At 36.2% G+C, this 25,423-nt stretch overlaps 1 protein-coding gene across 1 annotated transcript; it reads left to right on the top strand.

Annotated features, from left to right (window-relative positions):
* The first annotated feature begins 5,584 nt into the window (after window positions 1-5,584).
* Window positions 5,585-11,194, top strand: LOC127102997 (phospholipid-transporting ATPase 1). Its single transcript, XM_051040301.1, has 9 exons — window positions 5,585-5,759; window positions 6,570-6,690; window positions 7,747-7,956; window positions 8,072-8,738; window positions 8,834-8,957; window positions 9,078-9,357; window positions 9,760-10,213; window positions 10,327-10,760; window positions 11,014-11,194. Exons 1-9 carry the CDS (start codon window positions 5,585-5,587, stop codon window positions 11,192-11,194), a joined length of 2,646 nt encoding a protein of 881 aa, XP_050896258.1.
* Window positions 11,195-25,423: the final 14,229 nt, after the last annotated feature.

Below are 25,423 nucleotides of genomic sequence, written 5' to 3'. Positions count from 1 at the left end.
AATTTCATCCCATTTGGACAAGATATGAGTGACCTGCGCATGGTTTGAACATTGAATCATCATTTGGCATAAGTGAACTTGAACATTCCATACACAAATGCATAGCTTTCCAAGATGACTTCAACATAGTTTGTACTCAATTATGGACCATAAGGAGTGATTACATGGGCCTGTCACACGCCCATGCATCCATGCAATGTACATTGCTATTTTTGGATCTTCATTTCAAGTGTGCAAATATCAATCCATTTGGCTATAAATAGAACCCATTGCCATCAGAATGAAGGACCCTGCGCGCCAACTTTGATTCCCAACCTTCAAACCCTCTCATTTCAAAGGATAACCTTGATAATTTCTATTGGAAATTGAGTTTGAATCTCACTGTTTTGAGATTCAAAACTCCAAGAGTCTTGTGCCTTCTGATAATTCAATTCCACTCCATCAAGTGTCTTGAGCAAGATCAATAGCAAGCAAGAGCAAGATCAATTGAATACAGACCTGCATTTAAGGTATTTTCCAGAAATTTTCATCTCTTCGATTCTTACTCAATTCTCCATAATTCTTCTTGATCTTTGGTTGTCTGAAGTCCTACCAATGTAGGCAACAAGATTGAGTTGCTTTGAGGTTAAATCGAAGCAACCCAGATCACGCACCTCAAAATTCAACTCCTTGTATCTCTCAACATACTCGGAGTTAGGAGAAATTGAGGCCAAATTCGAGCTCCTGAGCATTTTTACTTTAAATTCATGTCCTTCTTTTTAATTTTGGTGATGGTTGTGAGTGAACCAGTCCGGTGAAGCTCACCGGAGAAGGAGACCGGAGCTTTGGCTCCGACGGTGTGCCGACGCTCATCTGAACCACATGATCCATTTGAAATGATTTAATCTCGTGCCTTGATTTTGCATACCATCCATACAACGCTTTGACTTGACTCCACCATGGAATGCGTGCTAACAACCACTTGATCTTCCACCTCAATTAATGAGGGAGATCAAGTGGTCCATGTTTTTTCCTATTTTTTTATTTTCATTTTATTTGGTTTATTTTCATTAATTCATATTAATTTTAATATTGATCCAAAAAATATGAGAGTTTCACTAAATTTTTTTAAATAAATTCCTCTTTCATTTTCTGAATTAAAATTATTTTTTTGGATCATTATTAATATTTTTCATGATTTAGTTATTTTTTCTAAATATTTTAATTGTTTAAAAATACTTTTAGTTTTCCAAAATTAATGAATTTTTTTCTCAAAGGTTCTTTGACCTTGTTTGACCTGTGATAAATCTCATGGCCATTTATTTGGCGTTTTGAGGAGGTTTTAGGATTTTGACCAACCATAATTTAATTTAATATATTATTTAATTACTTTTAATTGTTTAAATGAAAAATAAATTATGTTAAGCTTTTGATATTGACTTGTTGAGTTTGACTTGTGTTGTTTGGCCTTGGTCAAGGTTGATTTGACTTTGTTGAGTTAAAATCATTGGATTTAGGGAATTGATGAAGTGTACATTTCATCTCCCAAAATGAATGAATGATTTAAATTTGATGAAAGTTCTCCTTTGACCAATTTGTGTTAATTATATTTCCCCTCCCTCTTCATCTCAATCCATTCTCTTCTCATTCATTTCATGGACCCATGATATCTCCATATCCTAAGGCTAGTTAATTGTAAAATCAACATGAGTGTGGATGAGATTAGGTTCACCCCTTTTGCATATTCTTTTTAAGTGTGGTATGTTTTAGGAGCATGGTTCATAATACCATGTCTCTAACATGCATTAACACTAAAATTTCTATTTTCCGGCCTCAAATAGTAGTGACTTCTACATAAGTCCAATTACGATTGCTTAACATAACGCTAAATTGTTGACACAAAAGACATAACATTCTAGTAAGTGAGATTGTAAGTCTCCCCTCTTTCATGATATTGTGTGGAAATTTGGCATTTTTTCCTTCCTTTGGAAGATGTCTTGGTTCAAGGATCCATGCTTGTGAATAGTGGGTTGAGTGTTCTCCAAAGAATGAATTAAACAAAACAAAAACAAAATCAATACTAACTTCTAATCAATTAACAACTAACATTTAATTTCAAGCCATTTATTTGTATGCACTTTAATTTTGAGCCTTTATTCATTTACCATTATTCATACCATTCAACCTGTTTACTTTAATGCCATTTTCACTTTGCTCATTTGAGCCTCATTTTATGATTATATTGTGATTGTATATACTTGTTTGTTTTGGTGGTCTTTTGACCTTAATGTACATAATAACAACAAAAACCCTAAAAGACATTTGTGTGGACTGTTGGTTTGATATGAGGTATTTGACTTAGAATTAGGCAACACTCCCTATGCAAAAGGACTTGGCCAATGCCAACTTTCATGAAACCAAGTGCTTGTGATTTGAAACTTCATTTGAAACAAGTATTGCGATCCCATCTGAGTTCATCTGCTACATGGTCTTATTGAAGCTATTACTTTGAACCTGTGCCTAGTGCATATCTTTGAATTCATCTGATACATGAAAGATTAGGAAGGAGATCATGAAGTTGCTAAGCTTGGATGTGGCTATCTTTATTTGATGCCTTTCTCTTCATATTGCTATTTGTGTATTGATATTGCTTGATTCTAAAGTCTAAGGGAAATTTGGGTTTCTATATGACATTCTTGTCTATTGGATTGCAGCCCATTGGTCAGATCTTTTCAACTCTTAACTTTTAAGTTTTTGCTTAGGATTAGTCTCTTCATCTCTTCCCCACTTATTTAATTTCAAATCTCTCCCCTCTTTCAAAATCTTCTTTGTTTGTGATTTTTAAACTTAGATCATATTGCAAATTAGAAACTTTGGCCTTATGCCACTGAATTTTTAAACTCTTTTCTTAATCAAATTTGTAAATGAACTTAACTATACTTGACTTAAAATTTTAAAATACAAAAAGAACTAACACTCATTCAAATATTTTTAGGTCTTTTATGCCTTTGTTAAAACTTAATTTTTTGTTAAAAGCAATGCGTCCACTTTGAAATTGTTACCACGAACTACGAGGTTTTGATCCCTCATTTTATGTTGGTGCGTAGGCACAAGTCCGAAGGTCTTGTCAAACAAAAAAATATAATTAATGAATTCTCTTCTCATCCTTCCACTCTATTTATTGCAAACATCATTTTATACCAAAACACATATGCACACAAGAAAAGGGCTCCCCAAGAGTACCTAGGACACTTTGGGTGCTAACACCTTCCCTCTGTGTAACTAACCCCCTTACCTGTAATCTCTGGCATTTTATTAGTTTTGATTTGAAAACTTCTTATTTTTGGATTTTGTTCGTACTTTTCCCTTTTCCCTTGGAAACAATAAAAGCGTGGTGGCGACTCTGGTTTAATTGACGTCTAGCTTATCCATAGCTTGATGGTCATGAATTTACTGCTGCAGATATCTCTATATCCTAAGGCTAATTGGTTCATAAACCAATACAAGTATGGATGAGATTAGGTCCACCGTTTTGCCATTTTCTTTTAAGTGTGGTATGTCTTAGGAGTATGGTTCATTATACCCTATCTCTAACATGCATTAACACTAAAAAATTTGTTGCCCGACCTCAGATAGTTGTGACTTCTACATAAGTCCAATTACGATTGCTTAACATAACCCTAAGTTTTGACCCAAAAGCATAACATTCTAGTAAGTGAGATTGTAATTCTCCCCCCTTTCATGGTATTGTGTGGAAACTTGGCATTTTTTCCTTCCTTTGGAAGATGTCTTGGTTCAAGGATCCATGCTTGTGAGTAGAGGGTTGAGTGTTCTCCAAAGAATGACTTAAATAATTGAAAAGTTAAAACAATACTAACTTCTAATCAACTAACATTTAACTAACTTTTAATTTCAAGCCATTTACTTTTATGAACTTTAAATTCAAGTCTTTTATCATTTACCATTATTCATACCATTTAACTTGTTTATCTTAATGTCATTTTCACTTTGCTCATTGGAGCCATATATTGTGATTGGATATACTTTTTTGTGTATTTTGATTGTATTTATGGTCTCTTGACCTTAATGTATATAATAACAACAAAAAGCTCTAAAAAAGGATTTGTGTGGACTGTTGGATTTGATCTGATACTTGGACTTAGAATTAGGCAACATTCCCTATGCAAAAGGACTTGGCCAATGCCAACTTTTCTGAAATCAAGTGCTTGTGAATTGAATTTCCATTTGATGTAAGTGTTGAGATCCATTTGAGTTCATCTGCTACATGGTCTTGATGAAGTTGTTACTTTGAACTTGTGTCTAATGCCTTATTCTGAGCCATTCAAGGAGTATGTCATCTGATGCATGAGATATTATGAAGAAGACTATGGAGTTGCTTGCTTGGATGCAACTATCTTTATTTGATGCCTTGCTCTTCATCTTGCTATGTGTGTATCGTTATTGCTTGATTCTAAAGTCTAAGGGAAAATTGAGTTTCTTTATGACATTCTTGTCTATTGGATTGCATCCCATTGGTCAGATCTTTTCATCTCTTAACTTTTAAATTTTTGCTTAGGACTAGTCTCTTCATCTCCTCCCACTTCTTTAATTTCAAATCTCTCCCTCCTTTTAAAATCTTATTTGCTTGTGATTTCTAAACTTAGACTCTTTATTGCAAATTAGAAACTCTAGCCTTATGCCATTGCATTTTTAAACTCTTTTTCTTAATCAAAAATTGTAAATGAATCTAATCATATTGACTTAAAATTTCAAAAGACAAAAAGAACTGATACCCATTCAAACTCTTTTAGGCCTTTCGTGCCTCTTTTAAACTTAAAATTTTGTTAAAAGAAACTCACTCACTTTGAAATTGTTACCACGAACTACGAGGTTTTGATCCCTCATTTTTATGTTGGTACGTAGGCACAAGTCCGAAGGTCTTGTCAAACACAAAAATATAAATAATGAATTCTTTTCTCACCCCCACACTCTATTTTATTGCAAACATCTTTTATACCAAAAACACATACGCACATAAAAAAGGGCTCCCTAGAAGTACCTAGGACACTTTGGATGCTAACACCTTCCCCCTGTGTAACCAACCCCCTTACCTGTAATCTCTGGAATTTTATTAGTTTTGATTTGAAAACTTCTTATCTTTGGGTTTTGTTCGTACTTTTCCCTTTTCCTTTGGAAACAATAAAAGCGCGGTGGCGACTCTGGTTTTATTGATGTTAAGTTTATACATAGCTTAATGGTCATGAATTTACCGCTACACATATTGACTAATGCTAGATTAAAGAAGGTGTTTTTTGGGTAGAGACTGTTTCGACACAAACATATATGATAAAAAATATCCTTCGATTGCGTTAGATATGAAGACACCTGAAGAAGTTTGGTCGGGACATTCACCAGATCTCAAAAAATTAAAGTATTTGGCTGCATAACCTATGCTCACATTAGGCAAGACAAGGTTGAACCTAGAGCTCTGAGATGCATGTTCATGGGATACCCTGAAAGAGTCAAAGCTTATAGGCTATGGTGCCTATAGCTAGGTTACGGGAGGTGTATCACTAGTCGAGATGTAGTTTTCAATGAAGTTGAGATGACTTTCAAGAAAACTAATGATGTTAATAGAAGTGCACACATATTTGAAGAAGAGCTAGAACATGAAGAGATTCTTGTTGAGGTGGAACATGTCGATGCTAAATTGTGTATCCCAGATCAAGTCGAAGAAGAAACACATAATGCTGAAGATACTAAGGCAATTAAGGAAATCGGTGATGTCTACCTATTGGGAACTAATCAAGAAACTTGATGGAGCCAGGTTAGTCAGCTGTAAGTTGATTTTCAAAGAAAGGAATCGAATGAGTGACGTCGAAGAGATACAAGGCAAGATTGGTCGCAAGGGGTTTCACTCAGAAAGAAGGTGTCGACTTCAATGATTTGTTCTCTTCTATTATGAAGCACATGTCCATTCGAGTGTTACTTGCCATGGTGGCACGGTTCGACCTAGAATTGAAACAAATGGATATGAAGACTACTTTCTTGTATGGAGATCTAGATAAAACAATCCTGATGAGGCAACCTGAAGGGTATACAGAAAAGGGAAAGGAAGATTATGTGTGAAAACTAAATAGATATTTATATGGAGTGAAACAATCTCCTCGATAGTGGAATATGGGATTCGACAAGTTCATGACACATATAGGTTTCATTAGAATTCAGTTAAACCACTGTCTTTACTTCGGATTTTGACATGGAAATTCATTTGTTATTTTGTTGCTTTATGTGGATGATATTCTCATAACAAGAAACAATGTCGAGGATGTAATGAAGGTGAAGGTTGAACTCAATAAGGAGTTCATATGAAGAATCTGAGAGTTGCATTAAGGATTCTTGGGATTGACATCTGAAGAGACAAAAAATAGTCGGAATTATGCTTATCTCAAGAGACATACGTATGAAATATTTTTGACAAATTTGGTATGTAGAATTCAAAGCCTGTTGTGACTCCCGCAAACCCTCAATTCAAGTTGAGTACAAATACTGAACTTATATGAATAGCATCCCATATGTTAACATAGTAGGTTCTTTGATGTATGTTATGGTTTGTACTAGACCCGACATAGCATATGCAATAAGTCTTATAAACAGGTACATGGAAAATCCTGGAAAGGATCACTGGAAAGCATTGAAGTGGATTCTAAGGTACATAAATGGGTCTCTGAACAGAGTCCTGATTTATGGTGGAGCATGTGGTGAAAATAGTAAAGCAAAAATTGAAGAGTATGTCGACTCTGATTATGTAGGTTGTATGGATTCCTGAAAATATATTTCTAGATACGTCTTCACTTTGTTTTGCACAACAATCGGTTGGAAAGAAACATTTCAGAAGGTTGTTGCCTTATCAACCACTGAAGAAGAATATATCGCCCTCACTGAAGCTGTGAAAGAAGCATCATGACTTGAAGGTTTTCCTAAGAAGCTGAAACTTCAAGGTCGAGTTATCACTGTTAAATGTGATAGTCAAAGTGCTATACACCTGTCGAAAAATTCAACCTATCATGAGCGAACCAATCACATCGATGTCAGGCTTCATTTCGTCATAAGGGTAATCGAGCATTGAGAAGTCCAAGTGCTGAAGGTTTCAACATATCACAATGTTGCTGATAAGATCACCAAGACATTACCAAGTTGTAGGTTTTTCCATTGTATGCAGTTGATAAAGCTGCATGAAGAAAACTAGTTTGTTTCCTTTATGCACTACGCCAAAAATGACTTTTAACAGCGCATCTTAGACAGCGCTTTTAAAACAAAGCGCTGTCTAAGGTTAAAATTAAAATAAAACACGGAAAATGTTCCAAAAAAATAATGAAAGCCCTGTCTAAGGGGGGGTCTTAGACAGCGCTTTCTAAAAGAGCTGTCTAAGACCCCCCCTTAGACAGCGCTTTTAGAAAGCGCTTTTAAATATAGACCTTAGTCAGCGTTTTTGATAAAGCACTGTCTAAAGTCTTTAAATTAAAAAAAAATTAAAACCAAAAGCGCTGTCTAAGGGGGGGTTTAGAAAGCGCTTTTGGAAAGCGCTGTCTAAGGCATACCTTAGAAAGCGCTTTCCACAAAAGCGCTGTCTAAGGTCTAATTAAAATAAAATTTCAGACTCCATTTCAATTTTCGTTCTCTGTTCTTTTGTTTTCCCTCCTGCGAACGTTGAAACCCTATCAGCGAAAACCATAACAGCGAACACGAATACACTTCCATAAAAAGGATTTACGAGTTCTTTCTAGCACTTGCAACCTGTAACACTATTGTGCCTCTTGTTGTTGACACACCTGATCCTGATGTCAAGCTGTTAGATTATCAAGGCGAATCACCGGACGAACAAGCATTGGCGTACGCCGCGGCGGCCTATGGTTTTATGCTCATCGAACGAACCTCCGGCCACATCGTCATTGATATTCATGGAGAAAGACTAAAGTAAGTTGCTTATTACCAAACTTTACTTCAAATTTTGACGCAGACGTTTTTTCATTTAAACGGATAGTGTCCGTCTGCACGCTAGTTTTGATAACGATCGTTATGAATATTGCAGGTTCAATGTCTTGGGTTTACATGAATTTGACAGTGATAGAAAAAGAATGTCGGTTATATTAGGCTACCCTGACAATTCGGTTAAACTCTTCGTCAAAGGAGCCGACACGACCATGTTTAGTATAATCGACAAATCATACAACATGGACTTGATAAAATCGACAGAAACACATCTTCACTCGTATTCATCTCTCGGTTTAAGAACACTTGTGATTGGAATGAGAGAACTAAACACTTCCGAGTTTGAACAATGGCATACATCCTATGAAGCAGCGAGCACTGCAGTGTTTGGTAGGGCTGCAATGCTTAGAAAAATCTCAAACCATGTTGAAAACAATGTTTGCATATTAGGAGCTTCTGCTATCGAAGATAAACTTCAACATGGCGTACCAGAAGCAATCGAGTCTCTAAGGACAGCAGGGATTAAAGTTTGGGTGTTAACCGGTGACAAGCAAGAAACTGCTGTATCTATCGGATTCTCATCGAAACTCTTAACAAGAAGCATGACTCAAATTATTATTAGTAGTAATAATAAAGCTTCCTCTAGAAAAAGTCTCAAAGATGCTCTTGAAAGATCTAGAAAACTTGATGCAGTTTCAATGCAGATCGCTTTGATTATCGATGGTGGAAGCCTCGTTCATATTCTCGATACTGATCATGAAGAAGAGGTTAGTTTCATTCTATTAAGCCTAATGTTTAAACTTTACAGTGAATTTCTTGATGATGCTTTATTTACTGATTTTGGCTACTTGTGTTGGTTCAGTTATTTCAACTTGCGAGTTTGTGTTCCGTTGTTCTTTGTTGTCGAGTTGCTCCTCTGCAAAAAGCCGATATTGTTTCCCTTGTGAAGAAGAGAACATCTGACATGACACTAGCCATTGGAGACGGTATGAATTCTTCTCTCGATTTCGTTTTAGTCAGTAAATTTTTTGTTCATTTTGTCGCCATTATTTTGTTCTAGTTCCTGTAATATACTAGTTTGATTATGTATATGCATGTGTTTACAGGTGCTAATGATGTTTCAATGATTCAAATGGCTGATGTCGGAATCGGCATCAGTGGACAAGAGGGCAGGCAAGCTGTAATGTCATCAGATTTCGCAATGGGACAGTTTAGGTTTTTAGTTCCTCTCTTGTTGGTTCATGGTCACTGGAATTACCAAAGGCTTGGTTACATGACTCTATACAATTTCTACAGAAATGCTGTCCTTGTTCTTGTCCTATTTTCTATAACTGTTCTGTACTTACGTGTACATCTCTATTTTTTTTCCATAATCATGAAAAAAAAGTGATTAATTTTGTTTTGTTGCTGGATATTTTAATATATGATTTCTTTTAGTGTATAATAATTTTTACCATGTGATGCTAGTAGCATAATAGTGACAAAAAAGCATATTCACCATGTATCTTATGTTTCATGTAAAGACAAAAATATTAGCCGTTGCAATTGAGAGAAAATTCCAATTATATTCACTCATCATGTGGATTAATAGTTGGCATAGTTTCTTATCTGTACAAATTTCAATGATTTATGAATTAATAATGTAACGGCTTTATTTAATTTTTATGTTTATGTATCTTGAGATAAGGTTTAACTGTTTGGTGTTTTTTTGTTTGTTTGCTTGCTCCATAAGCCAGTGTTTTTTTTTCTCTGTATTTGAATTCTAAATTAATATGGTTGATTTTACAGGCACATTAAGAACAGTACTGAAAGAAGAAACCTTGGATATTTCTCGTGCGGAACGGGTAACCCGATTGACGATTGCTGGCGTTGCGACCCCAATTGGCAACAGAATAGGAAGCGTCTGGCAGATTGTGGTATTGGTTTTGGAAGAAATGCTATCGGTGGTCGCGATGGAAAGTTCTATGTTGTCACTGACCCGAGAGACGACGACCCTGTTAACCCAAGGCCGGGAACTTTGCGTCACGCTGTTATCCAAGATAGGCCACTTTGGATTGTGTTCAAGAGGGACATGGTTATTCAGTTGAAACAAGAGCTGATTATGAACAGTTTCAAGACTATTGATGGAAGAGGAGCAAACGTACATATTGCAAATGGAGCGTGCATTACGATTCAGTATGTTACAAATGTTATCATTCATGGTCTTCATATTCACGACTGTGTTCCTACTGGTAATGCTATGGTGAGAAGCTCGGAAACACATTTTGGTTGGAGGACTATGGCGGATGGTGTCTGACACATACACATGTAGTTGAACTATTATGAGTACCAGGGTTGTGTCCGTGTCTGTATCAGGCTTCGCCGAGTCACATTGCACGACTCGTTATGCAATTTTTGATAGTCTACAGCGCACTACCAACTATCATTGTTGGAATTCTCGACAAAGATCTCGGTAGAAGCACACTCCTAAGGCATCCTCAGCTTTATAGTGCTGGCCAAAGAAACGAAGCTTACAACAAGAAATTGTTTATGTTAACAATGGCAGATACTTTGTGGCAAAGCATGGTTATATTTTGGCCTCCACTTTTTGCATATTGGAAAAGTACCATTGATGTAGCAAGTATAGGTGACCTTTGGACTTTGGCAGTGGTTATTTTGGTGAATTTGCACTTGGCTATGGATGTTGTTAGATGGTATTGGGTGACTCATGCTGTCATTTGGGGATCTATTGCTGCTACTTTCATTGCTGTCATGATCATTGATGCTATACCTAAACTTCCTGGTTTCTGGTATGTATTTATTCACTATCTTTTTCTCTTAGTTTGTTAGAATAGAAAAATCAGCGTCGTAACATATGTACCGACCGAAATCATGAAAGTCTTTACGCGACTGCAACACAACCTTAAAACCTTAAATGTGTCTGCCTTGCATGTCATCAAAAACAGCCGTGATACTCAACTTAATTTCTAAAACCTTAGCAATCATACATTGCCTTTTTATATAGAAACTAATATCTGCATCTTCACATCTTTGACATTGCAGGGCCTTCTTTCATGTTGCCAACACTGGTTTATTCTGGGCATTATTGCTAGGAATTATTGTAGCGGCATTGCTTCCACGTTTGGTTGTAAAGTTTATCTATCAATATTACTTTCCTAGTGATATTCAGATTTCTAAGGGCCTTCCTATCAATATTACTTTCCTATCAATATTACTTTCCTAGGATTAGAAAGCGCTTTAGGCAAAAGCGCTGTCTAAGGGGGGGCTTAGACAGCGCTTTTTGAAAAGCGCTGTCTAAGGTATACCTAAAAAAATTAAAATAGGAGGGTCTTAGAAAGCGCTTTTGGCCAAAGCGCTGTCTAAGGGGGTGGGGCTTAGACAGCGCTTTTCAAAAGCGCTGTCTAAGGTATACCTAAAAAATTTAAAATAAGAGGGTCTTATAAAGCGCTTTTGGCCAAAGCGCTGTCTAAGGGGGGGGGGGGGGGGGGGGGCTTAGACAGCGCTTTTAAGATTTAAAAAAGCGCTGTCTAAACCTTTAGCAGCGGAGGTTTAGACAGCGCTTTAAAGCGCTGTCTAAGGCTAAAAAAAGCGCTGTCTAAGGTCTTGTTTGTTGTAGTGATGTTATAGAGTTTGTTCCAAGATGAAGATTTGTGAGATATTGGATTGAACTCTAGTATGGTCGAAGGGTAGATTTTTGGTTTGACAATTCGACAGGACCTTAGCATGCCGTCAAAGTCTGTTCACATGTTGTAGTTGAAATATGCTAGGATTGTTAGCATGTCGAATTGTGCATGTTTGTTATGCCCAATTGTTTAAGTTAACTTGTTTTCTAAGTTAGCTTGTCTAATGGTTCTGTAAGTAAAAACTCATTAGTTTTGTGTGTGTTTTTTTTATAAATAGTATACTAGTCTCTCATCATTGCATAACGCAAATCCTAATTAGGATGAGAGATATTATTTGCTACTTTGTAACACATGTAATCTTATTTCTAAGAGAAAGTAAAGAATAACAGTTTATAACCAATTCCATTGTGTTCTTCTTGCTACTCTTGTGAATTTTTTACCAATCAAAAAATTGATTATATTTTATTATTTCAGAAGCGTTTTCCCAACAACTTTATATCAATGTGACACTTATTTTTCATAACGTGCCAAATTGTTAATCTATATATTATCCCAGTACACATCAATTGCATCATTCCATCATGATTTCACACCCTTTACTACAACACCAACACAACTTCCATCAATAACTTTTAAAACTTATATCATATATAATATATAACATAATAGTTTTCTTCAAAATAGTAGTTGAAAAAATCATTAGATAAACATCACTAAATATAATACTCTATATTTTTTTAACTAAAAACTTGGCATAAATATAAGAAGTGTAAGGTTAAAAATTATAGATTTTATATGTTGTATCTTGACTTAAGAGTAATGGTTGTTCAAAGTTATAAATATTAAATTATTTTAGTACCACGGTTAAATCTTTAAATCTTAAGCCTTCAGTTATACTGATTTAATATCTGGTTCAGTACCTTGATTTTAATAGAGGGGAAGGAATAAGAGGAAAGAAGAAAAATAAATATTTTTAATTAAATTTGTATTTGATTCAAAAGAAGGGAGAAAATACATTTTAATTATATATTTAGTTCACACAAAGAGAAAAGGGATTTTGAAACAAATTTATTTTTTTATTTTTAAATTTTTATAACATTCATATTAAATAAAATAGTTATGCCCTAACAACAATTTTGAATATATTTTATCAAAACAAAATTTATCATTTCTTAAAACACAAATAATCAAACACAAAATACTCAATCTTTCAAATAAATTAATAAACATAAAAAAACATGAAAAAATGAATTATAGTACAAAATTTAAAAAATAAAAAATAAAAAAAATAAGTCACATCAAGTTAAAAGAAAGTATGAAAACAATGAAGTTGCCTTCGGGAAATAAAGTGAAAATAATGTTAATTTAAAGAAAAATAGAAACAACAATGTAGCATATGAATTTGACTTGAAACAAAAGTAAACTTTTAGTCACAAAAGAGAAAACTCCGATGGAAAAAAAAAACAATTGAAACAAACATATAAACGTTTAATATTTTTTCAAGGATAAATTATGATTTTTATATTAAAAAAAATTGAGATTAATTATGTTTATTCTATTGGTTTTTTTGACAAGATTTGAAGCTTCAAAGTGTGAAATTTCGCTCAACCGCGTTTGAGTGAATCGTAATTTGTAAAAGCATAAAGGGCTTCATCGTAAAGTTATACGACTAAATCATACACACACTAAAACTAGTTTCAAACCACAATTTATTAGAAAATATCCCTAAAAATGTTTTGGAGACGTGTCAGTTGAATCAGGAACTGTCTGAATGATTTTGGATAAAATTTATACTGTCCAATCGATTGACACTCTTACCTCATCGATTGGGTTAGTGAAAAAGTAGTCCTTAAATGTTTATGAAAACATCTTAATGAATTGCAACATCTCTAGATCTTTTATTTCCTTTTTCACTTATTGATTAGCTTAGGGCATCTAATCGATTTGAATAAAGTGTCAATCAATTGACGCATCAATTTTGGTCCAAAAAAATTCTTCCTTTTTCATTTTCACATCTAGAAACGTGAACATTCCATCTCACTCATGACACTCTCTCTCTAAAATATTTCTAAACTTTCTTTCACATATTTTACTTGTAGCGCTTCCGCGAAAGTCCTTTTGTTTAGTGAGGATTTTTTGTATTATGGAAGGGCATTATTATAAATTCACCAAGAAATATTTTAATCTTGGTTGAATAATTTATCCATAAGGGATTGTTTATTTGGGTTTGAATCTAAACCTCTTAAAAGCTTTGGTTTATGGATTTAGATTCTAAGTCGCCATTTCGGTACCTAACCTCAGCCTGTTCAAAATATTTCTACGGTTAGAGATCATCCTGGTTTAAATCCCAAATTGGTTCATGGTTATCATGGTAAAAACTTTGGTTCGGTTCATAAGCTCAACTCGGTTAAAAACTTGCTTTGGTTTGAGATAAGCCCGCTATAAAATCTCATTGCTTTGTGGTCAACCCAATTAAAATCTTAATTCGGTTCGTGAGTTCAACTAGGTTTAAAAGTTCACATTGGTTCGAGATCAACCCATGTAAAATCTCGATTTAGCTTGGGGACTAACCTCTTCAAGTTTTTATTTTGAAAGAAGACTAACCGTTTCTCTCAGATGTTCGTTGTTTGGTTGGAAGTTAGCCTAAAACTTCATTTTCCTTGTATAAGGGGGTTCGAGAGTCCAACCTACTAAAATCTTTTAAGATTGACTATATACTCTTAAGAACAAATCTTGTGGAGAAGATTATGTCTTTTCTTTTTTATTGAACCTCTATAATTTATGGTGTTATTTCTCTCTCCCTTAACTCTTTTATTTTTAGTGTTATTATTTTCCGCTGCTAATTTATAAAACATTTTAAAAATATTTTTGAACTCTAAAAATAATTTAAAAAGTTTTTGAAAGTATCAATTTTATGAAATCCACAATTCATCCCGTTCTTGTATGTGGAGTCATATGTCCAACAAGTAGCATTAGAGTTTAACTCATGTTCAATGGCTAATCGTCTCAGGAGGAAGATGACTTCCAACACTTTTTAAAATAAGAGATCTTTCCTAAACACACATCCACCGTTTAATGGTGTTATGTTTGAAATATGTAACACTAGGTTTAGAATCTTTATTCAAAGTATTAATTGGAATTGTGGGAAACTCTAATCAACGTTTCTAATGAGTTGGTCGACTAGTTCATGCTTTTCTTCTTCGAAAAGCGAGGTTTCTATCTTTGTCAATTGATGAGACAAAGGCCCTATCTGAACCTCCTTCATATCCTCTATGGGTGTGAATATCTCGTTCTCCACACCTAGTATGAGATCCCAGCTCGTAGTGTATGTATATTGTGCTTCGGGAAAGAGGGAAGTCTCGCGAGCGAGATCCTTCTTCCCCATCACCATAACGAGTTAATGGATGGCCTTCCAAGGATGATGTTATATGGAGATAAGGAATCCAACATGAGTTAATTAACTTCAACCACCTTGGATTTTTCTCCCACGCCGCAGGTCATTTCTAGGATTATATGACCCCTTACTAGCATTTGTTTGCTTGACAAGCCTACTAATGAACCCTAGAAGGACTTAATGTTGTTAGGATTGAGATGGAGCTTCTGAAAGCTGCTCAAGAATAGGATGTCAGCGGAACTTCTCGAGTCTATCAAGACTCGTTTGATATCTTAATTATCATGTTGCATAATGATGACCATGTGGTCGTTGTCATGAGGGTATATTCTGATGGCATCACTGTAAATGAACATGATGTTGGCCTCTGGTCCTCTCTGATTGGCTTTGAAGAGTCCTAGAGATATTATGTTCGCAGTCAGCACCTGCATGATGTATTTTCTCCGGGAGGGGCTGGAACTTCCTTTGTCGGAAAAACCTCTGACAATGGTGTTAACCACTAATTATGGATCTTTCTTAGCCATTTTCAAGAGAAGATAATGAAAATGGTAGTGATAATGAAAGGTGTGGCCCAAATTAGTATTACTGGGGCCTCAGGTGGGCACCATTGTACTTACTAAAAAGTACAAATGTGTGTCTCCACTATGTTGGTAGGGTTGGCTAGAGGCTATAAGGATTTTTGGCGGTTTAGGGCAAACTCACGGTGGTGAGAGGCCTTGTTTTGACAGTGTTTTCGGTGTGGAGAGAGTAAGCTCACATGAGGTGAGAAATTATGTATTCTTGGGGTATTTCGTGTGTATTCAAAACATCCTTTTGATTATTAGGTTGAGGTATTTTTATAGGCCTATGGGCCAGGTTTTTATGGCTTCTTAGGAATTGCAACAGCCCACCTAATAATGATAATGGATCGTTCAATTCTTATTTCCTAGGGATAAGTGAGTTATTCCCTTGTCTACTTTCCTTCATTATCTATGACCAAGAAGTTTCATTTCCCGTGTTTCCTATACTAGGAGAGTGAGAATGTCAAAGGTCGACGTCATACCTTTTGCAGGATATATGATTCTCTCGCCCTTTGTTGGCGACATGGTCTCCATGCCCTTTGTGGGCCCTTTATTGGCGACATGGTCTCCCTGTCCTTTGTGGACCCTTCGCAAATATATCATTATATATTATAATTTACTCAAGAGGATTTTGTATCTTGTGTAATATCTTCATAAGAAGTTGTTATTTGGTTCTTGAGCTTAGCAAGTTAAAAACTTTGTTTGGTTATTGAGATTAGCCTGGTAAAAACTCTATTTCGTTAGTGAGCTCAACCTATTAAAAGATCTCGTTTGGTTATTGAGTTTAGCTGTAAAACCATGTTTGGTTCTTTAGCTCAGCCTGGTGTAAAATCTCTGTTCGATTATGAGATTAGACCTATGTAAAATCTCGCATTTGGTTTGGGGATTAGTCAGTGTAAAATCTCCCATTTGATTGGAAGAAATTTTGTGGGTATAGCCTATGAAAAACACACATGTAAATGATATCATATAGTTGAAACTCTCATGAATAAATTATTGAGAACAAGAGAAGGCCAATTGCTAGGTTAAACTTGTATAAACCTATGTTTAATTTTTCTCATCCCTTATATCTCTACGTTTTCGCTCTTTATTAATTTCCTATGTATTTCCTTCTTTTCATCTTTTTAATTTTCTTTTTAAAAAAAAAATATTCTACTGTCTATTCTTTGTCTAATTTACAAAATAAATTTATTTATAACACTTTTATAAATCAATTTTGTTTAAAATGTCTTTTTTTTAACCACTACAATTCACTCTCTCGTGTTTGAAGTTACATGTTCAACACTACATACTCTAAACAACAACAAATGCGTTAGTTATCACACTTGTTGTTTTTTGATGTATGGTGTGACATTTTGACAATATGAGATCCAATTTCCCTTCATTGATTTTGACTGAAAACTTTTGGTGAGCTTCCTTTTGCTCCATCTCAAGTTTACCCCATTCTTGGATTTACACAAGGGGTTTTAATATTTGTGTATGTACTTAAAGTGGGGCTCACACTTATATTTTTTTGCATCGTATTTCATCTTTAATGGGAATTTTCTAGCAGCCACCACAGTTTGGTTTCATTTGATCCTAAAGATAAGACTCTATATTTGAATAAAGTGGATCCAATTCATTTGCAAGGTGGAAAAAAAATCAAACCCCAGAATAAACTCACAACTATTATAGATTCATCAGTTTCAATTGTCCAAATGAAGCGATAGCATGAAATTCAAACTATATGTCCGGTTTTGATGATGCAATTGTATTATGGGACTTTTATATTATGTTTTGATTGAGTAATATAAAACTTAATTATTTATAAAATTATAAATTTTATGTTTCATTTATTGATATTTATATGTTTTATTAATTTTAAATTAGTCACTTTATAATTCATTTATATTACATTTTTTCATTAAAGTTAAAATGATTAGTGTGGTTTTAACGGTTAAAAGTATATTTTAAATTAAGTGTTGTTTTACAACTTGTTATTTAAGAACATTTTTTTCTAAACTAATTTGTTTCTGCAAGATATCAAAATTGTAAAGATGTTTTTGAGAAAATTATTAATTTAAAAAAGTCGGTCGAAAAACATTTTTCATTTTGAACTCTACTTTGCTTTTTTGCATTCTTCCTCAATTTCATTACAGCTCCACAATATCATTTTAAGAATAATTAAAGAGTTATTTATTACAATTGTCAAAATTAATTTTTAAAAGTACTGCATTCTTTTATTAATTTTTTAAAATAATTAAATGAAAAATGGTTAATTTTTTAATAAAATATTTTATGTATTTTACCAAGAATTTTTAAAGATAATAATATTAAAAAAAATCCAAAATCCAAAATTATTTTGAGTAATTTATTGTACAAGTTATTTTCGAAATATATCTTTTGAATGTAATTTTTATTATATTAAATTTTTTAATAACAAAGTAAAATATTGAAGGTCCAAAATATTTATTTAAGTTATCACAAAAATGAAATATGTACCATTAAAAAAGTATATATATGTGGAGCAACCCTAGGTTTGTATGTGGAGCAAGTTTACGATGGCGAGAAGTTTTATTATATGAGTGTTTTATGTGAGGATTAAATTGTATCCCATATATCCTTCCTCAATTCAGGATTGATGTATTTATAAAAGTATATAGGTTTAGATTTAGGTTTTTCGAAAATAGCAATTGCTTACCCTAGAAATGATAATGGACCGTTTAATCCCTATATCATAGGGAGACGAAGATTATTTCCTTGATTCCTTTTTTGTATTATTTTTTTGTCAAATTATTTAAAAGATGATAACTTTATAAGTCAAATGAAATTTGGTGTTATTGATGTTCGACATAAGACTTCAAATACAAGAAAGGGAGAGGGGTGAACTATATTCGACTGAAAATGCATTTTCAAAATAAATTATTTTGTAAAATCGAAGTTTAAAAAGCTTTTGTAAAACAAATAAAGTAAAAGAAGTAGAAATAAGAAAATGAAATGAGTGGAAACAAATGATTCGAAATTAAAGAGTTAAGAGATAAGAGAAAACATTATAATTATAAAAGTCAAGTCTTAATGAAATGATCTATTTTTTCCCTAAGAATTCATCTTTGAATTTTTTACCCGAATAATCCAGTTTTTCAAAAAAAATCCCAAAATAACCCAGTTTTTCAAAAAATTCTCAAACCACCCCACTTTGAAGAGGAGGTGCCAGATGCATTGGCGTCTGCTTTTAAATTTAGAGAGAAGACACCAATTGAATTGGCTAGTCCACCTTGTGTTGACAATCCAATTGGCGCCTATGTGTTAAGTTTTAAAGGAGGCGCCAATTGGTCTAACACCTGTGTGTTTTCGTATTTTAAAAAAAAAACATTATACATGATAGATAAAGTTGAAATCAGACCAATTCATATTAATATTAATACCCGTTTACACAAAAAAGACTAATGTTGATGACTGGGATCACCTAACCAACCTCTAGTCCCACATCCTCTAACTACCCGAACTCGTGGCCCTAATCCACGTTGATGATTCACCCCAGGTGTTTGAGTATCTGAGGACCCAGGAACATCACCACCAACTGCAGGAGATTGCCTGAGATAGTCAGACAAATCAGCATAGTCATGTGTATGCATCAAAGAGGTACCACCATAGTTGAGTTCATGACCCATGTTAGAGTAGTTGGGTTGTGTTTGAGTTGTTGGAGGGCGGCCGAGACGATTGAAGGGAGACATTGGTGTGAATGATGCATCGATGAAAGGTTGAAATGATTGTTGTGGTGTTTGGTAGACATGTGGTTGTTGAAGGTTTTGGTTTTGAGATGTTTGGGCTTCTTGGATATGGTAGGAGGAGGGACGGTTGGTGTTAAATGACCGTTGAGTGTTTTGGCTAAGGCGGCTATGGTAGGGTGATATGTTGGGTGCATAACGATGTTGGGTGTCTTAATGATGATCTAGTTGTTTGTGGTGGTACGGGGCATGCTCTTGGTATTGTGGTTGAGTGTATGACATGTTAGGGTTGTATGTTTGTGTGTTTGTGGATCATAAATTTTGATGGATAAGGGGTTGTGAGTAGCCGGTCTGACAATGTTGTTGGGGGGTAGATGTTAAGCCTTCTGGTGTGTAAGTTGCGTGACGTGGGTCGTATATGTACATATTCTCGATGATGAACTCAAATCCAACCGATCTGCACCAAGCCATATAATTACGACTTAGTTTTTCTTCATTTGGCATCACAATGACTGTTAAGATGGTCTTGGCGGTGCTTCCATTTGCGACACTCAGATCTAGTGAAGCTTTGCCATGGATTAAAGTTCCATTGGTCGTTAACTTTGCGTAGATGCCATTATCCTAGGTTTGCCGGGGGATCTGGGATGTGTTGAAGCATACCGAACTACAATTTAACACGATCACTATTGTGCATCTCCACATTGGTGAATCTTATGATCGGTGTGCATGCAATATAAATGGGATTGTGAGGATTGCGAGGAAGCGTGGATTGCGAGGAAAAAGGTTGTTGAACAGGTATTCGGCAACTGGGAGGATTCATACAAAGAATTGCCACAGTTTTTATGGGTCTTAAAAACATACTGTCATACCCCAAAATTCGCCCACTAATCTTATAAAACATTTTTCAAGACACTTCGACTTATTCTGCAAGGCACTAGTCTTAAAGGGACAAAAGCCCAGCTCACAACAGGCCCAATCCAGAAAATGGCCCAAACTGGCCTGCTCGCTAGGCGAGCAATTCCTTCGCCCAGCGAACCCCTCGTTATGACACTCGCCCCAGCGAAGCACCAGATCCAGTAAAAGCCCAAACTAGCTTGCTCGCTAGGCGAGCAACTCCTTCGCCTAGCGAAGCTTGCGAATATCAGAATTTCTGGGCTTCATTCTGAGCCCATTAGGTCACAACAAGAGCACTATAAATAGCCAAGCTTCAGTCACAGAGGGGAGGAAGAAAAACGGAGACGAGGGAACGAAAACCGAGAAAGGAGAGCCCTAGCAAGCAAACCCTGATACTCACTGGAGGCAAACCCTGAAGGAACTCGGCGGCACCAAGTTCTACCTCTGCCCAATTCAATCCGATTTGCCGATTCGAAGTCACAACTCAGCTGCTAACAGGTTTACATTGCTATTATTGTCTTATGTTCTTAATTTGCATATGGCTTTATGATTAGATTTACGAAATACCTTAAGCTTGGCATGTGAACTTTAGTATATACCATGCATACCTTAAATGATTAATCATATAATTGCAGTAATGAAATCCATAAGGCATAAAATTGGTTGAGATTGTACTGATATCAAATTCAAAACCAGCAGCCGCTCGCTAGTACATCGCTAAGCGAGCCGGTAGCGAGTACTCGCTAGGCCTTCGCTAGGCGAAGCAGGGGCGAATGGGACAGTGGCTGTTTCATTTTTTTGCTGTTCTATCTTATGTTTGTCTAATCATGAGTTATTATAATTCTGCATCATTTGGCCTGAGTTCATGATTGTTGTGTTTATTTTATGGTGCAACTTTCAATTATACTTTATCTCGATGCTCTAATCCGTGTGTTGAATTGTGTAAAGGTTTACATATTTCCGAGGAAATGGCCGGCTAGGCATTCCACCTTATGTGTGGGATACCCTTATGGAGATTCAATCTGAATTACTCAATTGATTTTAATGTATTAATTTTATGGCGAAGGTCCACCCTAATGGCTTAATTGTTCTTAATGTATTGGTTTTAATATGGACCTAATTACCTACTTGATGACGGCTACCTAATTAATTGTAAAACCTTGCCTTTAAATAAATGATCTCAGACCTCTCTTTGTTACCCTACGACTACGGTATTACGGTCATGTCTCGCGAATGTGGGGATGCACTTAGCAAAGACCCTTCGGTTAAATCATCATAGTCCCTCGAATGTTGCCTTTGTCCCTCGATGACCTTTCGGTGTAGCCTACGATTAAATGATGATAGTCCCTTCGAATGCTAAGGTATCCTCACAACTGTTGCCTTCAATGACCAACCGATGACCCTACGATGACCCTTTTACATCCTAAGGATAAAACTACTTACTTCTCAATAGTAAGGACAGTTTTACCCTCATAAGGATAGGAAATGCCCGGAAAGACCTCGGACAGGTATAACCTTTAATTGCTCATGCATAACCTGAAACACTTTTCACACCTCACACATTTCAAAACATCCTTTTTAGAAAATCACCATTTAGCATACATCCGTACTAGGATCATTGCCGAGTTATATTTTTCTAAACGACTTTCAAAACCAAACGAGATAACCGCTTTGTATACATTCATACAAGAATCATTACAAAGTTAAATTCTCCTTTTCAAAACATTTCCTACACATTTCTCAAACACTTTGTTTCAAGCTAGAAAAACATAAATGATTGAGCAATTAAGAGCCCATGGATAACCATGGATACAAAGGGTGCTAACACCTTCCCTTTGTATAATGTACCTCCCGAACCTAAGAATCTAGATTTAGGTCTTTCCTGTTCTTTTCCACCTTTCCTTATGGGATAAAAGAAAAGTCGGTGGCGACTCTTGCTAACCGCGACATTGCGATTAAAAACACATTAAAGTCAGTTCACCGTATGACAGAACTGGCGACTCTGCTGGGGAATTACAAAGAGAGGTCACCTTAAAAAAAATCATTTATGTTTTTTAATTGTTCCTTCTTTCAAGGGTATTTTTGAGTGAAAGATCCTACACCCGGATCTAGTGTACCTTAGGTAAGTAGCAATAGATCATCGCGACTATCCGCCGTATACTGGAATGGTTAAAATGATGGCTACGGTTAATGTGACACTTTGGATGTCCTGATGTTCCTCATGTTTACTTGAGGAGAAATTTGGCATTCGCGTGGTGTCATCAAAGCATTAACCAGACCTTTAGAACCCTAATTGACTCATCCTAGCCATTAGAAAGTAGTGAGATAACTGCCTTCGGTTCCGACTGGGGTTGGTTGAGACTCGATACTACGCTCTTTGAGATTGGACTTTAGGGAAGTTTTGGTCAACCACTTGGTGTTGCACTGAAGTGGACTTAAAGGAAGGTCAATGATTTGAGATCCTTCTAGAACCCGGTTACTATTCTAGGACAGGTTGAACCAACCAAACTTCAGTGGGGAGGGTACTTACCTATGGAACTCATGCAAGCCTTAAAACCTAGGAATGATTGTTGTGTGACTTGCTTGTGCTTGTTATTTACATAACATCATAACATCATAACATCATAACAGCATAGCATTGTACTAACCATTTCAAGGACTTAGGGATTTAGCTTTGCTTTGTTAAACAGGTTATGGCTTCCAGGAAGACCATCCGGATCAATCTCATGGCAATCTCTCCTCAACTCAAGGAATTAGTGTCAGAACTTCCCGATCATGCTCAGTTCATCAAGAGACATGGTTCTATCCTCAATTTGGTTACCACTGGTTTCAAAGAAGATATGATGAGAGTCCTATTCCAGTTCTTCGATCCTAAATATCATTGCTTCACATTCCCAGATTATCAGTTGGTACCCACATTAGAAGAATTTTCCAGGTTGCTTGGGATACCTATTCTTGATCAAACACCTTTCAGTGGTCTGGAAAAGATTCCGAAGTCTGAAGAAGTTGCCGCGACTTTACACTTGACAAAATCCGACCTTGAAACTAATTGGGTAACAAGAAGTGGAGTTAAGGGTTTGCTTGCCAAATTTATGATAAGTAAGGCCCGAGAATTCCTAAAAGTTATGAAGGTCCATGCTTTCGAAGATGTCCTAGCATTACTAATCTATGGTTTGGTGCTATTCCCTAATCCGGACCAATTCATAGACATAAATGCTATTAAGATATTCCTCACTCATAACCCTGTGCCTACCTTTCTCGGAGATATTTTGCATTCCCTTCACACCCGTACTATGAAGAGACAAGGGACTCTCATGTGCTGCGTACCTTTATTGTCTAGGTGGTTTATTTCGCACCTTCCTCGATCAATCTTGAAGAATGATCAAAATCTGAAATGGTCTCAAAGGATAATGTCGCTCTCCCATTCAGACATCCGTTGGTGTCCTCATCTCAAAGAAAATGTTATCATCATTGACCGTTGTGGAGAATTCTCTAACGTACCACTCCTGGGGATAAAAACGGGTATTACTTATAACCCAACTTTATCTCTACGCCAGTTTGGGTATGCTCGAAGAGAGGGTCCACATGAAATGATTATTCAAGGTACGGTGTTTGACTATGACAATGACTCTCAAGGTCTCCGTCAAAGGTTTGTACGAGCTTGGGGCATGGTGAAAAGAAGCACTTTAGGACAGAAAAATTCTATTCCTATGGAGCCTTATCTCAGATGGGTACGCGCAAGAGCTCGTGAACTTGTCATGCCATATCTTGCGGTCGGACCATTGATTGTTGAACCAGGGGTTGAAGGAGGTACTTCTCAGATCATTCCCTATCCAGATATGCCTACCGACGTTGAGGAATTGAAGAGATCCTGGACCCAGTTGAGAGAGGAAAGAGATACTTTCGAAGCCCAGTTCAATGCAGAAAAGAAGAAAGTACTAGAGCTCACCAGCCAGCTTAATGAGGAACGAAGACTCAATACATATCTTCGCCCAAAAAGGAGCCGTCCCTGGGAGACTTGAGTTTTTATTTTTTGTAATGAACAATGATTAAAGAAACTATTAATAAAAATTTCTCTCTTTTGGTAGTTTACGCAAGGTTAAATTCTAGAAGTCCTTGAAAACATTTCATACATTGCATTGCATGACATAACATTGCATAACAGGTATCCTAAAAGATCAATATTCTTACGATCTCCCTTCCAAACAGAAAAATGGCTCTTGAACAAACTGTCAAAGATCTCCAGGCTCAGAATGCTCAATTCCAGGAGATGATGCTGAGCTTATCCAAGGGGCAGGAAGAACTGAAGGCTCTCTTGCTCGAGAAGAAGAAAGACCCGAAACTTGTGAGCTACATTAACCCGGGAAGAAGGCTTAAAAGACAGGCCGCGAGAGTCAAGTTTGGAATTCCGAATGGTCCAGAAGAGGAGGCGGAGAATGATTCAGAGGAGGAGAATGTTGAGGATGACGATGAAGATTATGAAAATGAACAATACTCTCCAAGAGATGATAAGTACAAGTTGCTGGAAGAACGTATGCTAGCCATGGAGGGTCAGAAGGCGCCCGGCCTGGATTTCGAAAGCTTGGGATTGGTCTCTGATGTGACCATTCCTCGCAAATTTAAAATCCCCACTTTGACTAAGTACGACGGTGCGTTCTGTCCTCAGATGCATCTGAGAGCTTATGTAAGAAAGATTCAGCCGCATACCACTGATAGGAAGCTATGGATCCACTTCTTCCAAGAGAGTCTGTCTGGCACACAGTTGGAATGGTATTATCAGCTCGAGAGCTCTGACATCCGCACCTGGACTGATTTAGCAACAGCTTTCTACAAGCAGTATCCGTATAATTCTGAACTAGCGCCTACTCGGCTACAGTTGCAGAATATGACCATGGGATCTAAAGAAAGCTTCAAAGAGTATGCTCAAAAATGGAGAGATTTGGCTGGCAGAGTCAAACCCCCTATGACTGATCGAGAATTAGTAGACATGTTCATGAGCACACTGACTGGCCCGTTCTACAGCCATCTACTAGGAAGTTCTTCATCAGGTTTCACCGAACTTATATTGACAGGTGAACGGGTGGAGAGCGGCATTCGGAGTGGAAAGATACAGGCAACTACCTCTGCAAGCGCCAAAAGGTCATATCAGGGGAGGAACGAATCAAATGCTGTGTACAGTCAAAGGGGTCGTAGCAAGAAGAATCGTGACCATACCATTGGAGCAGTTACGATTGCAGCACCGCCATCTCAAAACCTCCAGCACAGACAAGACAGGCC

The sequence above is a fragment of the Lathyrus oleraceus genome, chromosome 7 (genome assembly GCF_024323335.1).
Source record: "Lathyrus oleraceus cultivar Zhongwan6 chromosome 7, CAAS_Psat_ZW6_1.0, whole genome shotgun sequence".
Taxonomy (NCBI): Eukaryota; Viridiplantae; Streptophyta; class Magnoliopsida; order Fabales; family Fabaceae; genus Lathyrus; species Lathyrus oleraceus.
Note: the sequence above shows the minus strand (reverse complement) of the source record. Positions and strands in the feature narration are given on the sequence as shown.

Bases quoted from the DNA above. Each gene is read 5' to 3' on its own strand.
- LOC127102997 (XM_051040301.1), top strand. From the start codon at position 5,585: ATGACTTTCAAGAAAACTAATGATGTTAATAGAAGTGCACACATATTT. The intron at 10,214-10,326 runs GTGAGAAGCTCG...TGTCTGTATCAG, and splicing joins TTCCTACTGGTAATGCTATG to GCTTCGCCGAGTCACATTGC. The intron at 10,761-11,013 runs GTATGTATTTAT...TTGACATTGCAG, and splicing joins CCTAAACTTCCTGGTTTCTG to GGCCTTCTTTCATGTTGCCA.